The sequence below is a fragment of the Dendrobates tinctorius genome, unplaced genomic scaffold, assembly GCF_039654945.1.
Source record: "Dendrobates tinctorius isolate UK_male_01 unplaced genomic scaffold, ASM3965494v1 ptg000058l, whole genome shotgun sequence".
NCBI classification, from domain to species: domain Eukaryota; kingdom Metazoa; phylum Chordata; class Amphibia; order Anura; family Dendrobatidae; genus Dendrobates; species Dendrobates tinctorius.
Window position 1 is genome coordinate 6,763,994 of NW_027361726.1, and position 21,846 is coordinate 6,785,839.

Genomic DNA, 21,846 nt, shown 5'->3' on the forward strand with positions numbered 1-21,846 from the left:
TGTATGTAGCATGCATGTAGTATATATGTAGTATGTATGTAGCATGCATGTAGTATATATGTAGCATGTATGTGGTATGTATGTAGCATGTAGTATGTATGTAGCATGCATGTAGTATGTATGTAGCATGTATGTAGTATATATGTAGTATGTATGTAGTATGTATGTAGCATGTAGTATGTATGTAGCATGCATGTAGTATATATGTAGCATGTATGTGGTATGTATGTAGCATGTAGTATGTATGTAGCATGCATGTAGTATGTATGTAGCCTGTATGTAGTATATATGTAGTATGTATGTAGTATGTATGTAGCATGCAGTATGTATGTAGCATGCATGTAGTATATATGTAGTATGTATGTAGTATATATGTAGTATGTATGTGGTATGTATGTAGCATGTAGTATGTATGTAGCATGCATGTAGTATATATGTAGTATGTATGTAGCATGTAGTATGCAGTATGTATGTAGCATGCATGTAGTATATATGTAGTATGTATGTTGCATGTAGTATGAATGTAGCATGTATGTAGTATGTAGTATGAATGTAGCATGTATGTAGTATGCATGTTGTATGTATGTAGCATGTAATTTTTTTTTTTTTTATTTTTTTTTTACATTTAACACATTAGCCGGATGATGGGACTACTACTGTCCCATCATTGGCTAATGTGTCAATCACTGTCATGGTAGCAGGCATCGCCCGATGGGACTTGTAGTCCCATCGGACGATGCCTGCACAGACCCCCGGAGCCTGCACAGACCACCGGCAGGCCGGCACAGCCCCCCGGAGCCTGCACAGCCCCCCGGCAGGCCGGCACAGCCCCCCGGCAGGCCGGCACAGCCCCCCGGAGCCTGCACAGACCACCGGCAGGCCGGCACAGACCACCGGAGCCTGCACAGACCCCCTGGCAGGCCGGCACAGCCCCCCAAAAGGCCCGTACAGACCCCAGAGAGGCTGTACAAGGGCAGGAAAGGGTTTTTCTTATTCCGATACCGGAAGTCCCATAGACTTGAATGGGACTTCCGGTATCGGAATCGGCGATACCGATACTTTTTTTAAAGATCGGCCGATACCATCCGATACGATACTTTGAAGTATCGGATGGTATCGCTCAACTCTAGTTACAATACTTGATTAAATGGCAGGGCTACAAAGTGGAGGACAACTCATGGGAACCAGTCAATAACATTAATGCTCCACGCTTACTCGGCAAGTTTCATCAGAGGTACCCAGACAAGCCTGGTCTGAGGTCATCCAGAGGCTGTCCCTAAGGGGGGAGTAATGTAAGGTTTTCAGTCTTTTTTTAGGTATTTTTGAAATTCATTTTTTCCGTCGGCCATTTTGCTTTCTGTCCTACTGCAGCTATCTTGCCCTCAGTTAATATGGAGTTTCCAGCTTTCATATTCCCGCCCTGATTCTCTCCCTCTTGCCTCTTAAGCAGCCTCAGCTGAGCAATCAGTGCTTCAGAATCAAGTCTGCAGTTAGCCTGTGACCTGTTCCTGGAAGTCTTGGACTTGGTACTCCAGCCATCTCCTGCTGAGGAACTTTTGAACACTTGTGGACACTGGAAACCTGCTGCCTGATAAATCCACAGTTGCAAGGGAAGTAACAGAGAGAGACCATGAACCTGTTGTGGAAGTTCTGCTGTGCTTAATGTTTACTCTGGTCTGCTGTGTCTCCTGCCTCTGTATCTGCAAACTGTGTGAAATAAACCCTTTTGGCTTACTTGTATGAAGTAATACAAGTCCTTTCTAATCACACCTGTGTCTCCTGTGTTTTTCCTCGCACCCAAGCACAAGACGCCATATGAATTGTACACAGTACATCACAAGATTCTGAAGCCAACGTTGGTGTCTGCTGGTTCTGGGAAGGCCGTGTCTGCTGTGACCGTGGATGTCAGATATCCGTTTATATCTTCTGTGAAGACAGTGGTGGTGACATCTCACAACCATTCCAGGTGAGCACATTACCTTCTTTTACTCTGCTGTACTTAATGTTTACTCTGGCCTGCTGTGTCTCCTGCCTCTGTAACTGCAAACTGTGTGAACCATTTTGGCTTACTTGCATAAAGTAATACAAGTCCTGTGTCTCCTGTGTTTAACCTCGCACCCAAGCACAAGACGCCATATGAATTGTACACAGTACATCACACCTAACCCTAATCCCAACCATAACGCTAACCACAACTCTAACCCCAACACACCCCTAACCCTAATCCCAACTCTACCCATAACACTAACAACAAAAATAGCCCTAACACACCCCTAACTCTAATCCCAACCCTAACTCTAGCCCCAATCCTAGCCCTAATTTTAGCCTCAACCCTAACCCTAACTTTAGCCCTAACCCTAACCCTAACTTTAGCCTAACCCTAACTTTAGCCTAACAAAAACCCTAACTTTAGCCTAACAAAAACCCTAACTTTAGCCTAACAAAAACCCTAACTTTAGCCTAACAAAAACCCTAACTTTAGCCTAACAAAAACCCTAACTTTAGCCTAACAAAAACCCTAACTTTAGCCTAACAAAAACCCTAACTTTAGCCTAACAATAACCCTAACTTTAGCCTAACAATAACCCTAACTTTAACCTAACCCTAACTTTAGCCTAACAGTAACCCTATCAGTAACATTAACCCTAACTTTAGCCTAACAGTAACCCTAACTTCAGCCTAACAGTAACCCTAAGGCTAAGTGCACACGTAACGGAACTCTCACGGAAATTACCGCGAGAATTCCGGAATTCCAGTCCGCGGGAAAATCGCATTTTAAATTCCCGCGATTTTCCCGCGGAAAAACTAGCATTTTGCAAGCGTAATTAGCTTGCAAAATGCTAGCGTTTTCCAAGCGATCTGTAGTATAGCTTGGAGAACTGATTGACAGGATGGTCACACTCGTCAAACATGGTGTTTGACAAGTGTGACCAACTTTTTACTACTGAGGCCGCCTATGCGGCGTCAGTAGTAAAAGATAGAATGTAAAAAAAAATAAAAAATGGTGTTATTCTTACCCTCCGACGTCCCGCGCAGCCGTTCCCAGTAATCCTTTGCGAAAATGCCCGTGATGACGTCAGTTCTCGCGGGATCGCGATGTCTCGCGGTAATTCGCGATGACGTCGCGCGAATGACCGCGAGAACGGACGCCATCGCGGGCATTTTCGCAAAGGACTACTGGGAACGAGAGCGTGAAGAGAAGCGGGAAGGCTGCGCGGGACGTCGGAGGGTGAGAATAACAATATTTTTTATTTTATAATTCTATTTTTTTCAGGGATATGGTACCCAAAGCCCGGAGGACAGTCTCCTCTCCTCCGGACCGTGGGTACCATCCGCAATTGTTCTGCTTACTTTCCGCATGGTGTGCACAGCCACATGCGGGAAGTAAGCGGAACAATGCATACCTATGGGTGCGGGATCGCCGCGATTCCGCAAATTAATGAGCATGCTGCGGTTTTTACCACGAAGCGATTCCGCCGCGGTAAAAACCGCAGCATTAGCACAGCATTGCGGAATCCCATAGGAATGCATGGGATGCTTATTTTTCGCGGCAAAATCGCGCGGTTAAAACCGCCGCGGAAACGCGAAAAAAACGCCACGTGTGAACTCAGCCTAACCCTAACAGTAACCCTAACTTTAGCCTAACAGTAACCCGAACAGTAACCCTAACTATAGCACTAACCCTAACCTGCCTTATCTGCTTTTTTTACTTTATAACAAGATTGCTGACTGGCACAGCTGTTGCCAGCAGCACTTGTCACAATGTTTCTCCTCTAATCTCTCACTGACAGGAGATCAGAGAAGAAACAGCGTTGCTATGAGGCAAATCGCCAGGAAAGTTTGTTGCTACAACAGACTTTCCCAGTGATCTGTCTCATTGGCTGGTGTGATGCTGACATCATCAGGACCTGAAACAATCCTGTCTTGATGAGGTCGGGGGTCACAGGAAGCATTGTGCGCTGGGATCTTTTTGTTATAAGGTACGTGGGGGTCCCGATCAGCACAAAACCGCCGACCGTAGACTAACGCCGGCGCTGCACAAAGCCCTGCTAGCTTAGTCGGCAGTCATGAAGCAGTTAAAGAAAAAATTGTGTGACATATGAACATCTGAAAAGCAGTGACGTTACTCACATTACTGACATCACTGCTCTTCAGAGGGAGGCATGACCCAGCGCCTCTTGAAAGCAGTGATGTTAGATGATCCTGGTCAATCTATACTCTGTGAACTACACTGGAGCTGCATGGGAACTTTTTTTTAATAAATTGGTGAACCAGGGAAAGTGTCGGGGAGTGTTTATTTGAATAAACGCTCTGGACTACGTAAGTTTCGGTGAACTGTCGGACCTTCATAGAAACTTTTCTTTCTAATAAATTGGTGAATGAGGGACAGTGTCTTGTTGTTATTTCTCTCTTTTAATGTTTTTCAGGTTTCTGTTTGGGCACAATGTTGGATTCAGTCGACTATGTTGAACCTGAATGGAAACTTTTTAAGCAAAAAAAAATTGTTGAACGAGGGATAGTGTTAGGGAGTATTTATTTGAATAAAGTTGTTTTGAGCATGTTTTTCTTTTTTCTTATGAAAAATGAGGATGAATGAACTCATGGAGATCAACATCCAACATTGCGGAGACACCATCACGTGTTTCTCAACGCAGTGATTCTAGAGCACTGCCCCCATCCCTTATGGGAAATATGCAAAACAGAAGCCGCGGAGACACCATCACATGTTTCTCAACGCAAGCAATGACCAGCCAGGTCTTTCCCCGGGAAGGAACAACAACGGGAAGGGCAGTCTCCAATGAAGGAAACCACCTATGTCAAAACATGGTATTCATCCACAGACAGCTGTTGCGGGGTATTGCCCCTCATCAGTGTGGAGTAGGAAACTGGCTGGTAGGAGCAATGCCTAGTAAAAGACTGTGAAAAATGAGGATGAATGAACTCATGGAGATCAACATCCAACACTGCGGAAACACCATCACGTGTTTCTCAACGCAGTGATTCTAGAGCACTGCCCCCATCCCTTATGGGAAATATGCAAAACAGAAGCCGCGGAGACACCATCACATGTTTCTCAACGCAAGCAATGACCAGCCAGGTCTTTCCCCGGGAAGGAACAACCACGGGAAGGGCAGTCTCCAATGAAGGAAACCACCTATGCCAAAACATGGTATCCATCCACAGACAGCTGTTTCGGGGTATTGCCCCTCATCAGTGTGGAGTAGGAAGCTGGCTGGTAGGAGCAATGCCTAGTAAAAGACTGTGAAAAATGAGGATGAATGAACTCATGGAGATCAACATCCACCACTGCGGAGACACCATCACGTGTTTCTCAACGCAGTGATTCTAGAGCACTGCCTCCATCCCTTATGGGAAATATGCAAAACAGAAGCTGCGGAGACACCATCACATGTTTCTCAACGCAAGCAATGACCAGCCAGGTCTTTCCCCGGGAAGGAACAACCACGGGAAGGGCAGTCTCCAATGAAGGAAACCACCTATGCCAAAACATGGTATCCATCCACAGACAGCTGTTTCGGGGTATTGCCCCTCATCAGTGTGGAGTAGGAAACTGGCTGGTAGGAGCAATGCCTAGTAAAAGACTGTGAAAAATGAGGATGAATGAAATGGAGATCAACATCCAACACTGCGGAGACACCATCACGTGTTTCTCAATGCAGTGATTCTAGAGCACTGCCTCCATCCCTTATGGGAAATATGCAAAACAGAAGCCGTGGAGACACCATCACATGTTTCTCAACGCAAGCAATGACCAGCCAGGTCTTTCCCCAGGAAGGAACAACCACGGGAAGGGCAGTCTCCAATGAAGGAAACCACCTATGCCAAAACATGGTATCCATCCACAGACAGCTGTTTCGGGGTATTGTCCCTCATCAGTGTGGAGTAGGAAACTGGCTGGTAGGAGCAATGCCTAGTAAAAGACTGTGAAAAATGAGGATGAATGAACTCATGGAGATCAACATCCAACACTGCGGAGACACCATCACGTGTTTCTCAACGCAGTGATTCTAGAGCACTGCCCCCATCCCTTATGGGAAATATGCAAAACAGAAGCCGCGGAGACACCATCACATGTTTCTCAATGCAAGCAATGACCAGCCAGGTCTTTCCCCGGGAAGGAACAACCACGGGAAGGGCAGTCTCCAATGAAGGAAACCACCTATGCCAAAACATGGTATCCATCCACAGACAGCTGTTTCGGGGTATTGCCCCTCATCAGTGTGGAGTAGGAAACTGGCTGGTAGGAGCAATGCCTAGTAAAAGACTGTGAAAAATGAGGATGAATGAACTCATGGAGATCAACATCCAAAACTGCGGAGACACCATCACGTGTTTCTCAACGCAGTGATTCTAGAGCACTGCCCCCATTCCTTATGGGAAATATGCAAAACAGAAGCCGCGGAGACACCATCACATGTTTCTCAACGCAAGCAATGACCAGCCAGGTCTTTCCCCGGGAAGGAACAACCACAGGAAGGGCAGTCTCCAATGAAGGAAACCACTTATGCCAAAACATGGTATCCATCCACAGACAGCTGTTTCGGGGTATTGTCCCTCATCAGTGTGGAGTAGGAAACTGGCTGGTAGGAGCAATGCCTAGTAAAAGACTGTGAAAAATGAGGATGAATGAACTCATGGAGATCAACATCCAACACTGCGGAGACACCATCACGTGTTTCTCAACGCAGTGATTCTAGAGCACTGCCCCCATCCCTTATGGGAAATATGCAAAACAGAAGCTGCGGAGACACCATCACATGTTTCTCAACGCAAGCAATGACCAGCCAGGTCTTTCCCCGGGAAGGAACAACCACGGGAAGGGCAGTCTCCAATGAAGGAAACCACCTATGCCAAAACATGGTATCCATCCACAGACAGCTGTTTCGGGGTATTGCCCCTCATCAGTGTGGATTCAATGTTGGATTCAGTCGACTATGTTGAACCTGAATGGAAACTTTTTAAGCAAAAAAAAATTGTTGAACGAGGGATAGTGTTAGGGAGTGTTTATTTGAATAAAGTAGTTTTGAGCATGTTTTTCTTTTTTCTTAGTCCTGTTTCACACTTCAGTTTTTTTACGTCAGTCAAAATCCACCGTTTTGCAAAAAAAAACTGGATCGGCGGATCCGTTTTTTTCCCATTGACTTGCATTGCGGCGGATTTTGACGGATGGTCATCCATTTTTTGACGGGTCCGTCATGATTTTGCCGTCCGTTGTCTGGAGTGGATGAAAAATGAAACTGTTTTTGTCTGCGTTAAAACAGCGGAAAGCAACGGATCCGTCGCTGTCCACCAAGCATTATAATGGACGCCAATGGGCGACGGATCCGTTGCCAACCGTTATTTGACAGAATCCGCCAACGGATCCGCCTAATTATACTGAGCATGCCCAGAAGATTTTCCTTTCATTAAATTTAACCCTGAAAACCGTTATGGCAGCAAAATCTCTTTCGCTCTCTCTCTTTTTTCCAGAGTCATGTTACTTTAAATTTCATGCACTAGCTACTAAAGCGGATCCGTCACAAAAACGGATCCGGTGGCATCCGTTTGGGGAACAACGGAAACGGATCCGTTTTTTCACACTCTGGCGGATTTTTCAAAAAACTGAAATGTGAAACAGGCCTTACTGGGTAAGTAAATGGAGTGTCCGATAGACACCTCTACATTATTAACACCAGGGCTTGGACTACTACCCTGATTGCCATTGCACCAGGTCAATCGGGAACAGCCAAGGCAAAGCACCAGATTTTTCACTTCTGGGGCAGGAGATGGGTAGAATTTTTATACTGGGAAGGGCCTAATAACCATTTATGTTCCAAATCTGATAATATCACTCCACAGCTGTCTGCTTTACTTTTGCTGGTTACAGAAAATGGGGGGCACATCATTTTTTCAACTATTTATCAATTTATTTAATCATAAAAAGCTTTCCAATATTAGCTAATCCAATTTTTTAATATGTTGGAGGGTTGTGCAATTATACTAAGTAACAAATTTTTATTTATTTTTTGTTCCTGGGTCCAAAGTGTGTTTTCCTAACCCGTTATGCCTAAAACAAATAGAAAATAGTTGTACCACAAAAACTTTGCTTTTGTGATCAGGACAATTAAATTTTGAAATTTGTCTGTTTTCCGGAAAATTCTTGATTCGTATTCAGTACTGAGTAGTCTTCTAGAAAATTGTTGAACTGCTAGAATTGTGCAGAAGTTTCTTCAATTTTCCAGAATTATCTAGAAGTTTCTAGAAACTTTTAGAACTTTCTAGAACATTCTCGGACTGTTCAATGATAGTCATACTCAAGTATAAAAGCACAGGTGACTCAAACCAACATTTCTGTTTATGTTATTGCTGAGTGAGAGAATATTGAATCGTAGTTAAAGAGCAATTATTTGTTTTAAATGGCATCAAGAGGTTGTTTGCGCCCAGCAGATGCATTTTGCTATGTGTGTGGACAATTTATAAAGACAAGAGCGAGAAGGTATTCCGTGAAAGCATGTCATATAATGTGCGAGGTCTACAAGGCATATTTCGGCATGCCTGTCGGGGATCAAGACAAATCCTGGGCACCTCATTTCACATATTGCAAGAAAACCCTTGAAGGTAAAAAAAGGGAAAAGCAACGTCAAGTGGAAGCCACTGATAGAACCTCTGAAGGTGCTGATACCACCACTGCATATCAAGTTAGGCCTCATCAAGTAATTTGTCATGGCTCTTGACAAGGAGTCAGCAGCTTTCATGTACCTCCAAGATGTCTTTCCAAATTGTATTGCATAGTGTTATATGTCTGTCTGTTTATATGTCTGTCTGTCTGTCTATCTCTATCTATTGTGGTGTAACGCCTACTGTGTGTGTTGGGGAATACTCGCTTGGCAGCGGATTAACGTAGACAGGCACCGTTTTTCACACAAAACAGTCCATACAGTTTATTTAAAACATCATAAACTGCACCGTAAGCCAGGTTGCACATCACCAGCTTACACACAGTCCATTACTTCATCACGTGTGGCTTTACAAAGCATTCACTAGTCACGCCGGACTCTCTCCAGTCACCGGGTGACCGCACAGTTCAGTAACTGACCTTTGTCAGTGCACATACAGTAGTTCTTTCCCCATACCCGGGGTTACCTCTCTGGAGATCCTGCTCCACAGGCTGACTCTTTGTCAGTTCAAGGTCCTAAACAGGACAGCGTCTTTCTCAGTGTGGGGCTGTCCTGTCTGGGTGGTATTCAGGACATTTGTCCAACACCCATACCACCAAGTCCAAGGTCTCACCACGTGCTCCAGGAATCCGATCCTACTCCCAGGATCTTCCAACACAGACCTTCCAGGACCTTGCACCCTGAACCATTCAGGTACATACATTTTGATCATATGACCAGACCTCAGTCACATTATATGGTTGTAACCACCCCCAGGGATGGGCGGTACATATGTGGTTAGTCAATTTCCGCCCAGCTCTCTGACTAACCCTATAAGCCACCCTTATAAGTAATACACAAATACTTGAGGAACTATAAGTCCCAGCATAACCATATAATTTTGGGCTTACAGCGCAGAGAACCTCTGCGACACATACCGGCCATTTACAATAATGCCAGTCCCTAATTTACAGTCATAATTATGCCTGTAAGCGCATACACAGCACCCTCTAGCTGTAACAGAGGTTACTACATAACACTGTATATATTATTTATCTCTTTATTATCTATCTCTACAACATTCACTGCTGTTTAAAAATGCATGAAAAAATGCAGCACACACGCAGTCATTTTTAGACCTGCATTTTTATAGCGTTTTCAACTGACTTCATTGATGTCAATGGGTGAAAAATGATGCAAAAACACTGAAAGAATTGTCATGCTGCAGGTTCAAATCTGCACCAAATCTGCAAGTCATGAACAAGCATTGCTAGCATCAAGATTCTCTTCAGGTTTTGTGACAAAAATGTGACGTGTGCATACAGCCTAATTGTCTAAGCTAAATTTCTTAGAGATTTGCGAATGTTTTGAAATCTGAATGCACCAGCTTTGCTGAATTTTCACAGTGAATTAATTTGCAATGAAATGAAAATACTCAAAATCCATAAATTGCACTGAAAAGTCGTGTATGACACTCTGAAGTCTCCTAGGACTTTATCCATCAACCTTCAATCTCATAAACGCAAATGCAGCGCCCACTGGGCCAGGGAACTCGGTACCGGGCCGCACGGTTCTCCATGTGGTTGTCACGGGAGCAATGGCCCTGGGCATGAAATGAAAATAAAGATGGATTTTGGGGAATAAAGATGGGAAAGTTTATAGAGGATTAAGTCGTGATGATACCTGTGGTGTTTGGCAATAAGAAAATGGCCGACGCTGTGATACAGATCCACTGGGGCGGTTGGTTACGCAGCAAAGATGTTACAGCTCTCCACGGGTAGAGCTAGGCCCCAGGGCAGATATAAAATAGTACATGATGGTAATGATTGTAGTGCAGGGTAGATGACGCAGTAAATAAATCTGAGGACACAGCGGTGTGTAGTCTTCAAACTTTTACTCATGGTCTTCCAAGTTACAATCCCTACCCGGGGTGCTGTGTCCTCCGGGTCGGTGGTCCAGCCAACTCTCAGGTAGATTGGGGTACACTTTTCCAGAACCTCCTTCTTATGTTCCTTCTCTGGTCGTCTCTCTCTGCTGGTTTCCGCCTCTCCTGCCCTGCGCCTCACACACAGTGTCCCAAGCCAGCAGCCTCGGATCCGGTCAGGCGACGTCCTCCTGGTCCCCTTGATCCTATGTGGCTGCCTTTTCAGCGAATGTGTGTGGATTTGGCTGTCGCACTTAGTCACTACAGCCTCCGGTTTGCTAACTGAGTCTTTCAGTATCTCCACTAGTCTGGGGCCGGTCCCCTACTGCGACCTGGTCCCTCCACCCGACTACAGTCGGCGTGGATTCGGGTGCCATGGGTGGAATCCTCACTTCCCGTGCCCCTAGGACCCCTTCTTACTCTCTGGAGCCCCTCTCTTACTCCTTTGTCACTCCCTATTCTCTCTTGTCCTGGGACAAGCTTGTCACTCTTCCAGTCCCTTCCACCAACTGACTTCTCCTCCTTTTTCCCCCAACTGTCACTAACTCTAACTCCTACTCTATCCACTTCCTCCACCCACACCCTCTACCTAGTTCTTCCCTGGCCTAGAGAGGTGTGTGGATATCGGGTAGTGCCCCCTCCTTACCCGAGAGTGGGGTACCACACCTCTGGCTGATGTGCAGTACCTCAGTGGTGACTGGACCCTCAGTGGCGCCACACAAACACATCCTTAGTAAAGTCAAGTGAGCTCAACATATATGGCAGTGGGTAATCAGATGGTAATTAGTGGTATCCAACACTCTGTTCTTCACACACTATCTATTTTCTTCACTATCTGTACTGTTTCTCAGTGTTTTATGGCTTTCCCTCCCTATTTTATGGCTAAAAATGGCACAAGCAGAAAAAATTCACAGTTTGCAAAAATTCAACATTACCATGTGGGATTTGACACATTGATCTCTCACTCTTTCCTAACATTGGGAAGGTAACAACCATGCCTAAAGGATAATTGTGAAGTTGTCATTCTTACTTGCTGGTTTCTGGAAGGGCTGGCTCTTCTCCTTGAGTGACGGCTCTGGTGAGCAGCAGAACTGCAGCATTAGAACTATAAAGCTCATCACAAGTTCTACTGTAAGATATTCAGCTATCAGTGGTTTGTTCTGGATTGTACACTGTTAACACTGAATTTACACATATAGATAATTAAGCATTTGAACATGCAAACGACTCAAAAAAGTGAAAGCCATGATTAGAACTGCTCTGGATGCAGCTGATGGTGAGAGCTTGTGATCAGGAACTGAGAGGGAGAGGAGTGAGCAGCTAACTGCTGTACACAAATCAATGCACTGGGGAAGGGAAGAGTGACAGGCATGTTTAGGAGTAGTGATGAGCGAGTATACTCATTGCTCAGGTGATCTCCAAGTATTTTGGCATGCTCGGAGATTTAATGTTTGTCGACGCAGCTGCATGATTTGTGGCTGCTGGACAGACTGAATACATGTGGGGGTTGTCTGTTTGTTAGGGAATTCCCACATATATTCAGCCTGTCCAGCAGCCGCAAATCATGCAGCTGCGTCGGCAGAAACTAAACCTCCGAGCACGCCAAACCACTTGGAGGGACACCCGAGCATGCTCGGGAAAACCCGAGCAACAATGCTACTCGCTCATCGTTATTTAGGAGTAGTGACTAGCGAGCACTAAAATGCTTGGGTACTCATTACCCAAGTCGAGCAAATTGTAATGCTTGGGTGCTCGACCCAAGTAACAAGTATAGTGAAAGTCAATATGAAATGCGAGCATTTTTCCGGCGGCCCCCCACGAAGGTCTGGAGGGGGTCTAAAATTTGCTGAAAACAATGGGAACAAGGCTATGTTCACACATAGTGTTTTTGCTGTGTGTTTGATTTGCTTTTAAATGGTAAAAAAAAAACATTCTACAGAAAATGTAATTTTATCATTTTAATACCTTATCTGTCCACGTAGTGTGTGAGACATGGTCAGACACATCCTGTTTACTTTATGAAGGAGGGACTCTGAAAGTCACAATTTTTTTTTTCAGGGTCATTATGCGGCCATCCGCATTTGTACAGGGACATCAGGCAGCCCTTACTATTGTTAGAGGGCCAGTCACTAAGCATTTTTGGAGGCTTTTCATAGCCGTATATTGCTACTGCAATATAATTTATCCATCTGAGATGGTAAATTTTCTTTTTCGTATTAAAACGGTTTAAGTTTGAAACTTGGAGGGCCAGCAGGCGGCCCTCGCAATTTATAGAGGGACAGCAGGCGGACGCCACTATTTTTAGAGGACCAGTAGGCGTCTTGTGAACAGATGATAATAAGATAGAGTTTTTGGTAAAACACATTATTCTTCTGTTTACTGTAAATGGAATGAGGCCTACAAAGAAAAGAACTCAGTAATTACAGTGAAATATGGTGGCAGTTCAAAGATATTTTGCGATTGTTTTTCTGCCTCTTGCCCTGGGTGTGAGCACCACGTCGGATCCTTGCCCTGACAGGCAGGGTCTACGGCTTGTCACTTCACTCACCTGCGCTGCGGTCGGTTCTTCCCTTCCCCATGCTCTTCATGCTTCCAGCCGGACCTCTAGACATGTCATTAGAGCACGCACGTGCTCCTTCCCTTTTAAAGGGCCAGTGCGTGCACTTGCTATTTATTCCCCAGCCAATGGCTGTGGGGCATTATGTACTGTATATATTGCTTCCTCCTCACTGGGGAGGTGCCTGAGCAACCTTCCCATTCTGCAGTCTAAGGGTATGTGCACATGGTGCGGATTCTGCTGCGGATCTGCAGTGTTTCTGCAGCTGCGGGTCCGCAGCAGATTTAGGTGCGTTATACAGTACCATTGTTTTCAATGGTAAACTGGAAAACGCAGTGCACATGCTGTGGATTTTTCCGCACGGTTTTGCTGCGGTTTACAATCAGCAGCATGTCAATTCTTTAGTGCAGAAACGCTGCAGTTTCACACCTCATCCATTATGAGGTATAAAACCTCAGGGCAAAACCGCAGGCAAAACCGCAGATAAACCGCAGGACTTTAGTCCTGCGGATTTATCTGTGGTTTTTACTACAAAATCCGCAGAGCCAAAAAACTCCGTGTGCACATAGCCTAAGTTGTTTAAGCTTGCATACCAGTCCTTGCTGCACTCTGGTGCGGAGCCTGCTTGCCTGCTGCAGTCTAGTGCAGATCCTGCCTGCTGCATGCTGGTGCAGATCCTGCCTGCTGCACTCTGGTGCAGATCCTGCCTGCTGTACTCTGACACAAACTCGGTCTGCTGCACTCTGATTCAAATGCTGCCTGCTGCACCATCCAGTCTGTCCTTCTGGGTACAGCTGCTTAGCGTCCGTTGGTCTGTCCTGGAGTGGCACCTGGCATTCATCGGGAGCCAAGTCTAACCTCACCATCAGAGGCTCTAGTGAGCAGTCCGGTGCTTGCTTAGTCATGCTCCTCCAGGCTCTCCGCGGTTTTAGGCACTGTGGTTCCACAAATCATGTCCATGACACTGGATAGCTTGTCTGTGTTCAAGACATCATGAAATGTAAAGATAAGAGTTCGCAATGTAGTGCCCGGGGTGTGAATGTTGGGTTTGCTTCCTAGGTCATGAGTCTTCCAGCAGGACTATGACCCCAAGTGCAGATAAGAACAGAGTTATTACACTAGAATAGAATCTATTTGAATTAGACCTGAAAAAAGCAATTATTTTAATGTACCAGTATCAAGGACCGTTATTTCATCAGCCCTGCTGGGGAATATAGTGGAGCGTTTTGCATCTACTCAGCCTGATATGGAGGAGGATCTTACTGTACAAACTCCCCTATCCCGGCTAGGAAATCCTGTATGCAGTGTGAGAACTCCCTATGTGACAACCACCTGACAGCCCACAACAAAGCACTGGATCATATATTAATAGAACCCACCACCTCTTTTGGTTTTGTTCCCTCAAGTAGAAGGTGGATCCTCAAAAAGCATTTTTTTCCCATTACTACAGTAAGGAGTGGGTGTCCTAGACGGGTAAAGCATATGCACTAAGTGCAAGGGATGCCAAACATTAGAAGGAGGCACTGCAATACACCTTTGAAGAGACATAGTGGAACGCCTCAGAAAACATTTCTTTCCATTATTAAGGAGTGGGTATCGTAGACTGACAATGGCCATGCACTAAGTGCATTGGCTGAAAAACATTTACCCCTGGGGCGTATATATATATACATACATAAATAAAAGAATGTTCGAGATAGGCCTATAAAAACTGTTAATGCGGGATACCTATACACCTTTAAAACATTTATAGCAAGGGTAGCAGGATCACCCTGTTGATGTGGTGGTGAAGGAGGAGGGAGACTACACAAAAAAGATTAAATTCCTGTCATCTGGCGATGTACAGAAGTCTGGCACAATCCAGCTCTTGTTCATTTTGATAAGAGTCAGCCTGTCAGCATTTTCAGTTGACAGGCGATTGTACCTATGGGTTATAATTAGCGATGCGTGAGTGCTCATTACTCGAGTTTTCCGAGCATGCTCGGGTGTTCTCCGAGTATCTTGGGTGCACTCATAGATTATGTTTGTGTCTCTGTAGCTGCATGATTTGTGGCTGCTATGTAAAGGGGTGACTAGTCGGGTCACGCCCTCCTCCTTCTGGTGCGTTGTGTATGTGTACCATACCATGTTTTGTATGTAAAGATTATTTGATAGGGACTAAAGATAGGGACATTTAGTCGAGTAGTTAGGCCTAGACTGTAGGACAGTATGGGGTTTGTAGCAATCGGGACACTAGGGGGCGCTCTAGTGTATAAGTAAGAGATAGTAATAGATAAATATAGAGGACCTATGGGGGGTTTATGGGAGGAGTTCAGGAAGTTACACGGGAAGAGAGTTGAGTGAGAAGTGTGGGAAGGTCTGGAGAAGAAGTGTGCTTCGGTTAGGAAGAAACAGAGGAAAGGCATCTGGAACAAATCTTTTGATAGTACGACGGGTCACCTCCCGCAGCGTTTGGGGACCTACGGTCCATACAATAGTTGCAAGTGACTGCTAGATATTCGCTCAGGATGAGGAATATTAACGGGGAGCACTTGGAGGTAGCTAGTCAGAGGATTCAGGAAGCTTTGGGCTTGGATACCAGGATGCAGAAAGAGAAGCAGACGGGGCAGACCAGGGAGAGTACAGGACAAGAGATATTGATGTACAAGGAAAATGGATGGACTGTAACTATCTTGAAGAAGTCTGAACCCAGTAAAGTTAATTTAGAAAAGTACCTGGATTCTGAGCATCTTTGTGTGTGCGTACAAGGACCTGAGGTGCCACAGACTGAGCAGATCCCTGGGCAGCAGGTGGGTGCAGCACCGTACACACATATCATGTCACAAGAAGATCACCCTATTTTTATAGTGATGGAGCATCCGGGTGTGGAAGTGTTAAAGCCCCTCGCCACTCAGCCACCCGGGCGCCCGTTACAGCTAGACAGCCTGAAAAAATGTGAGGATTCCATAACAAACAGGCAATCCCTGCATGTGTTAAGGTTGTCTAACAGCCGCAAATCATGCAGCTGCAGAGACACAAACATAATCTACTAGCACGCCCAAGATACTCGGAGAACACCCGAGCATGCTCGGAAAACTCGAGTAATGAGCACACTCATTCATCACTAGTTATAATACTTCTAGCGGCACTAAAAATCCGCTCTGACAAAAAACTAGCAGCAGGACAGGCCAGGACCTCCAAGTCGTAGAGAGACAGTTCATGCCATGTGTCACCTTTGGATACGCCAGAGTTGGAAAGCACAGGGGAATCACGAAGGATACTGGTAATGTCGGCAAGGTACTCCTTCAGCATCTTCCAAAACTTTTCCCTCCTTGTCAGAGAACACCATGCATCAGGGCCTGGGCGGTGGGAGGGTCTGGGAAAACTGTCCCAGACCTTTGAGCAGGGCCAATTTTAGGCAAAGTGGGGCCCAAGGCAAAGTTTAAAATGGGGCCCCCAATGCTAACATATTGCACATCACACAGAAGCATTTCGGTTGTATTTACATGCGCTGCGTTCAGGACGCTAAATGAGTGTGAAGTCGTTCAACACTTGTTTCCCAGCCTCTTTCCACTGTCTGAGAAAGAATGATTAGGACAGGACAGTCACAAATGGATCACTAATAGATCACCATAAAGTATCATGTTATCAGCAGCACATCTACAGTTTACACCGGCGATGTGCTTCTGAAAACAATGATTTTTCTTCCGGCATAAACAATCCAATTACTCAATGAATATGCAGCATTTTGCTTGTTTAGTATAATACACCCCATAGTCCTCCATGTATTATAATGTGCATCACAGTCCTCTATATCGTAAAATGCATACCCCATAGTCCTCCGTATAATATAATATGCCCCATAGTCCTCCATATAGTATAATACACTCCTTAGAGTCCTCTATATAGTATAATACACTCCCTATAGTCCTCCATATATTAAAATACACTCATCAGTCTTCTATATAGTATAATACACTCCTCATAGTCCTCCATATAGTATAATGCACTCCTCATGTAGCCCTCCATATATTAAAATACACTCAGTCCTCCATATAGTATAATACACTACTCAGTCCTCCTTACCATATAGTATAATACACTCCTCATAGTGCTCCATATAGTATAATGCACCGCCAAAGTCATCCATGTAGTTCAATTCACTTCCCATAGTATAATGCACCCCATAGTTCTTCATATAGTATAATGCATTCTCCATAGTCCTTGATACAGTATAATGCAGCCACCCCATAGAGCATAATGCAGCCACCCCACCGAGTATAATGCAACCACCCCACAGAGTATAATGCAGCCACTCCACAGAATATAATGTAACACCCCATAGAATATAATGCAGCCCCCTCATATAGTATAATGCAGCCCCCCATAAAATTTAATGCAGACCCCTTATAAAGTAGTAGAATGTTGCCCCTCCATAGAATACAATGTAGCCCTCCTCATACAGTATAATGCAGCCCCCATAGAATATAATGTAGCCCCCTCATAAAGTATAATGAAGCCTCCATACAATATAATCTAGCCCCCATAGAATATAATGCAGCCCCCCCATAGAATACAATGTAGCCCCCTCATATAGTATAATGTAGCCCCCTCATATAGTATGATGCAATCACCCCTCATAGAATATAATAAATATAATACAGCCTCCCATAAAATATAATGTAGCCCCCATAGAATATAATCTAGCCCCACCATAGTATATAACACAGCCTCCCCCATTGAATATAATGTATAATGTACCCCCAATAGTATATAACACAGCCTCTACCATAGAATATAATGTATATTGTACCCCCTTAGTATATAACACAGCCTCCCCCATAGAATATAATGTATAATGTACCCCCCATAATATATAGCACAGCCTCCCCCATAGAATATAGTATACCCCCAATAGTATGTAACAAAGCCACATAGTATATAACACAGCCACATAGTATATAACACAGCCTACCCCATAGAATATAATATACCCCCTCATAGTATATAACACAGCCTCCCCCATAGAATATAGTATACCCACAATAGTATATAACCACGCCACATAGTATATAACACAACCACATAGTATATAACACAGCCCACATAGTATATAACACAGTCCACATAGTATATAACACAGACACATAGTGGAGAGGAAGTGACTTCCTGACCACGGATGGGAGCATCTACATATTTGGAGCAGAGAATGACGGCCAAGACTCAGTACACACAGAGAGAAACAGCTATGACAGTACAGTCAACAAAAGTGGTAAAAAGCTCCTGAACGTATGTAGAAGTTAAGGACTTCATATTCTTAATGGACGAACCAAAAGTGTACACTAAACTCCCATGTAGGAAGGAGTGTAGTAGATTATGCCATTACAGATATGAACCTGGCAAATATCAGCGCCTTCATAGTCTCCCCACAAACGCACCTGTCAGACCACAGCCAACTTCTTCTGTACTTGAAATCTACAGATAAACCATCCACTCAAAAGCCTCTTAAACCGGCCTCCATCCTATAAATGGCACAAAATGTAAGCATTAAAGTATAAAGAGGCTCCCAGCAGACCTGAAATACAGCGGATGCTCCACCACTTCTACAACTACGAGTACCAGCCTAACCCAAAGGGAGTGAGTCAAGTTGTAAAAGACCTCAACAATATATTCTATGCAATGGCCAGACTGTCCGACCTTAAAAAAGTCAACTACAAGAGACCAAAAGAAAAACAGATCAATGGATGGTTTGACAGAGAATGTAAAGCCGTATGGAACACCCTGAAAACAGCCTCAAACAAGAAACACAGAGACCCCAGCCACCCGGGTCTGAGGGAAACCTATGAATCCATACAAAGGCAGTACAAAACCATCCTCAGGAGGAAGAAGCATAATTACATCTCTACCAAGCTTAACCAACTCCAAGATGCCCTCCAAGACAACTCCTTATGGGAACTATGGAACCACATGGGCACAAAAGATAAGGAAAACAACATCCATATCCAAAATGGCAACATCTGGCTCCAGTACTTCAGAAACCTCTATAAAGACATTCCAAAGGAAGAAGTAAGCCAAGAACAGGAAAGCATAATGGCAAAACTAAAAACAATGGAGGAAAAAGTAAAAAATGTCCAAAACCCCGTGGATACACCTATTACATTACAGGAAGTACCAGAGAGAATCTCTTCCATAAGATGTAGAAAAGCCGGTGGCCTGGATGGAATCCTACCAGAAATGCTAAAGTACAGCCCACCAGAAATACAGGCTGCAATGGTTAAACTGTTCAATATTGTGCTAAGTGCCAGCTACATCCCTCGTACCTGGAACCAAGGCCTCATCACACCCATCCACAAGAATGGGGACAGGTATGACCCAGCCAACTACACAGGCATATGTGTTAGCAGCAACCTGGGAAAACTGTTCAACAGCATCCTGAACAAGAGGATCCTCAGTTTCCTCACTGAGCACAACGTCCTCAGCAAGAGCCAAGCAGGGTTCATGCTGAACGACCGCACCACTGACCACATCTATACCCTGCACAGCCTCATTCAGAGACACGTCCACAATACAAAGAACGGGAAGATATACGCCTGTTTCATGGACTTTAAAAAGGCCTTTGATTCAGTGTAGCACCCAGGCTTATTCCTGAAACTGCTGGAGAGCGGAATAGGAGGAAAGACTTACAATGTTATCAAAAGCTCCTACACCGAGAACCTCTGCAGCATGAGTGTGAATGGTAAAAGAACGGCTTATTTCCAGCAGAGCCGGGGAGTCAGACAAGGCTGCAGCCTAAGTCCAACGCTCTTCAACATTTACATCAACGAGCTGGCTTCCGCTCTGGAATCTTCCACAACACCAGGTCTCACCCTCCATGACTCGCAGGTGAAATTCCTGCTGTATGGAGATGACCTGCTGCTTCGGTCACCAACCGAGAAAGGCCTCCAAGACAACCTGAAAATCTTAGAGAAATTCAGCTCCACCTCGGCACTACCGGTCAACCTAAAGAAAACCAACATCATGGTGTTCCAGAAGAGAAAGAGAAAATCAGACCAGTACCCTTCATTTGTCCTCAACAACTGAGCCCTTACAGGAACGGACAAATATACCTACCTGGGCCTAGAGATTCACCGGTCAGGGAGCTTCAAACAAGCCATAGAGACCCTGAAAGACAAGGCCTGCAAAACCTTCTATAGCATCTGAAGGAAACTCTACCATCTGAAGCGACCAGTGAGGGTCTGGTTAAAAAACTTCGACTCTATCATTGCCCCAATCTTCCTGTATGGCAGCGAAGTCTGGGGTCCTCACACCTACCCAGACTGGTCAAGGTGGGATTCCAGCCCAACAGAAATATTCCACCTGGAATTCTGTAAGCACCTTCTCCAAGTCCATCGAAGCACCTCCCACAGTGCTTGCCGGACCGAGCTGGGCAGATTCCCTCTACACCTAACGGTTCTAAAGAGGGCACTGTCATTCCGGCTCACCTACATAGGAGCAATCTAAGCTCCGGTCACCATAAAGCCCTGACACATGTAGGTGAAACAGGAAAACCAGGACCCTCGGAACAGCCCACCCAAACCCAATCTGACCAGAACACCAATCACAACAACCTGGCAAAAGCCAGAATCAGGAAAATGGTAGACGAAGACCAGGAGAGGTATGTCAGTGACTGGAAGAATGACATCATCAACTCACAGAAACTGACCATGTACTGGAGTCTACAGAGAGACTACAGACTGGGCCCATACCTGGAGAAACTCCCTGACCCCAGAGACCGCAAGATCCTGAGCCGATATAGACTCAGTGCCCACAGTCTGGCCATCGAATCCGGCTGACAAAGCAGAGCAACAAGCCCAGGGAAGAAAGACTGTGCCAACACTGTGACCAGGAGGCCCTGGAGGATGAAACCCACTTCCTGCTACACTGCTCCAAATACTCAGCAGTGAGGGACACTCACTTCAGGAGACTCTCACATCTCTTCCCGGATTTCATCACCATGAAGGAGGAAGAGAAAACATATATCCTGCTGGGGAAAGAAGAGAGAGCAGTGGAGATAGCAGCGCAGTATGTGAGCGAATGTCATAGACTGCGAGAAAGAGAACTATGATATGCCATGGACTTCTATAGCCCCCACCCTGGATCTGCCCCCATCCCCCCATCCACCTTCCCTATGCCATGGACTTCTATAGCCCCCATACTTGATCTGCCCCCATCCACCTTTCCCACAGCCTCTACCCAACATCCCTACAGTCCCTATCCCTATTCCCTTTTATACACTTGCTTTGGCAAAACTAATGTGTATTTAGTCCTGCCAATAAAGCTTATTTGAATCTTGAATCCTGAATTTGTATATAACACAGCCACATAGTATATAACACAGCCCACATAGTATATAACACAGTCCACATAGTATATAACACAGCCCACATAGTATATAACACAGCGCACATAGTATATAACACAGCCCACATAGTATATAACACAGCCCACATAGTATATAACACAGCCACATAGTATATAACACAGCCCACATAGTATATAACACAGCCACATAATAGGAGCAGAATATTAAACTAACAATACCAAAATGCAATAGTGCTAAATAGGAACCAAATAAGGTTTAAGCAAAAGCAGGTTGCATACTAAAAAGAAAGAAAAGGGGGAAATTTACCCCATATGAACACTGTTGCAAGCACAATTACAATAACAAATTTGCCAATGAATAAAACCTA

General features: G+C 44.9%; 1 protein-coding gene across 1 annotated transcript; it reads left to right on the forward strand.

The window, feature by feature from the left end:
* Positions 1-816: 816 nt before the first annotated feature.
* On the forward strand, positions 817-21,451 carry LOC141092094 (uncharacterized). Its single transcript, XM_073577990.1, has 2 exons — positions 817-1,966; positions 18,599-21,451. The coding sequence occupies exon 2, from the start codon at positions 18,707-18,709 to the stop codon at positions 19,745-19,747; it is 1,041 nt and encodes a 346-aa protein (XP_073434091.1). The 5' UTR covers positions 817-1,966; positions 18,599-18,706; the 3' UTR covers positions 19,748-21,451.
* The last annotated feature ends 395 nt before the right edge of the window (positions 21,452-21,846 follow it).

Coding starts and splice junctions, on each gene's coding strand:
- LOC141092094 (XM_073577990.1), top strand. CDS start 18,707: ATGCTCCACCACTTCTACAACTACGAGTACCAGCCTAACCCAAAGGGA.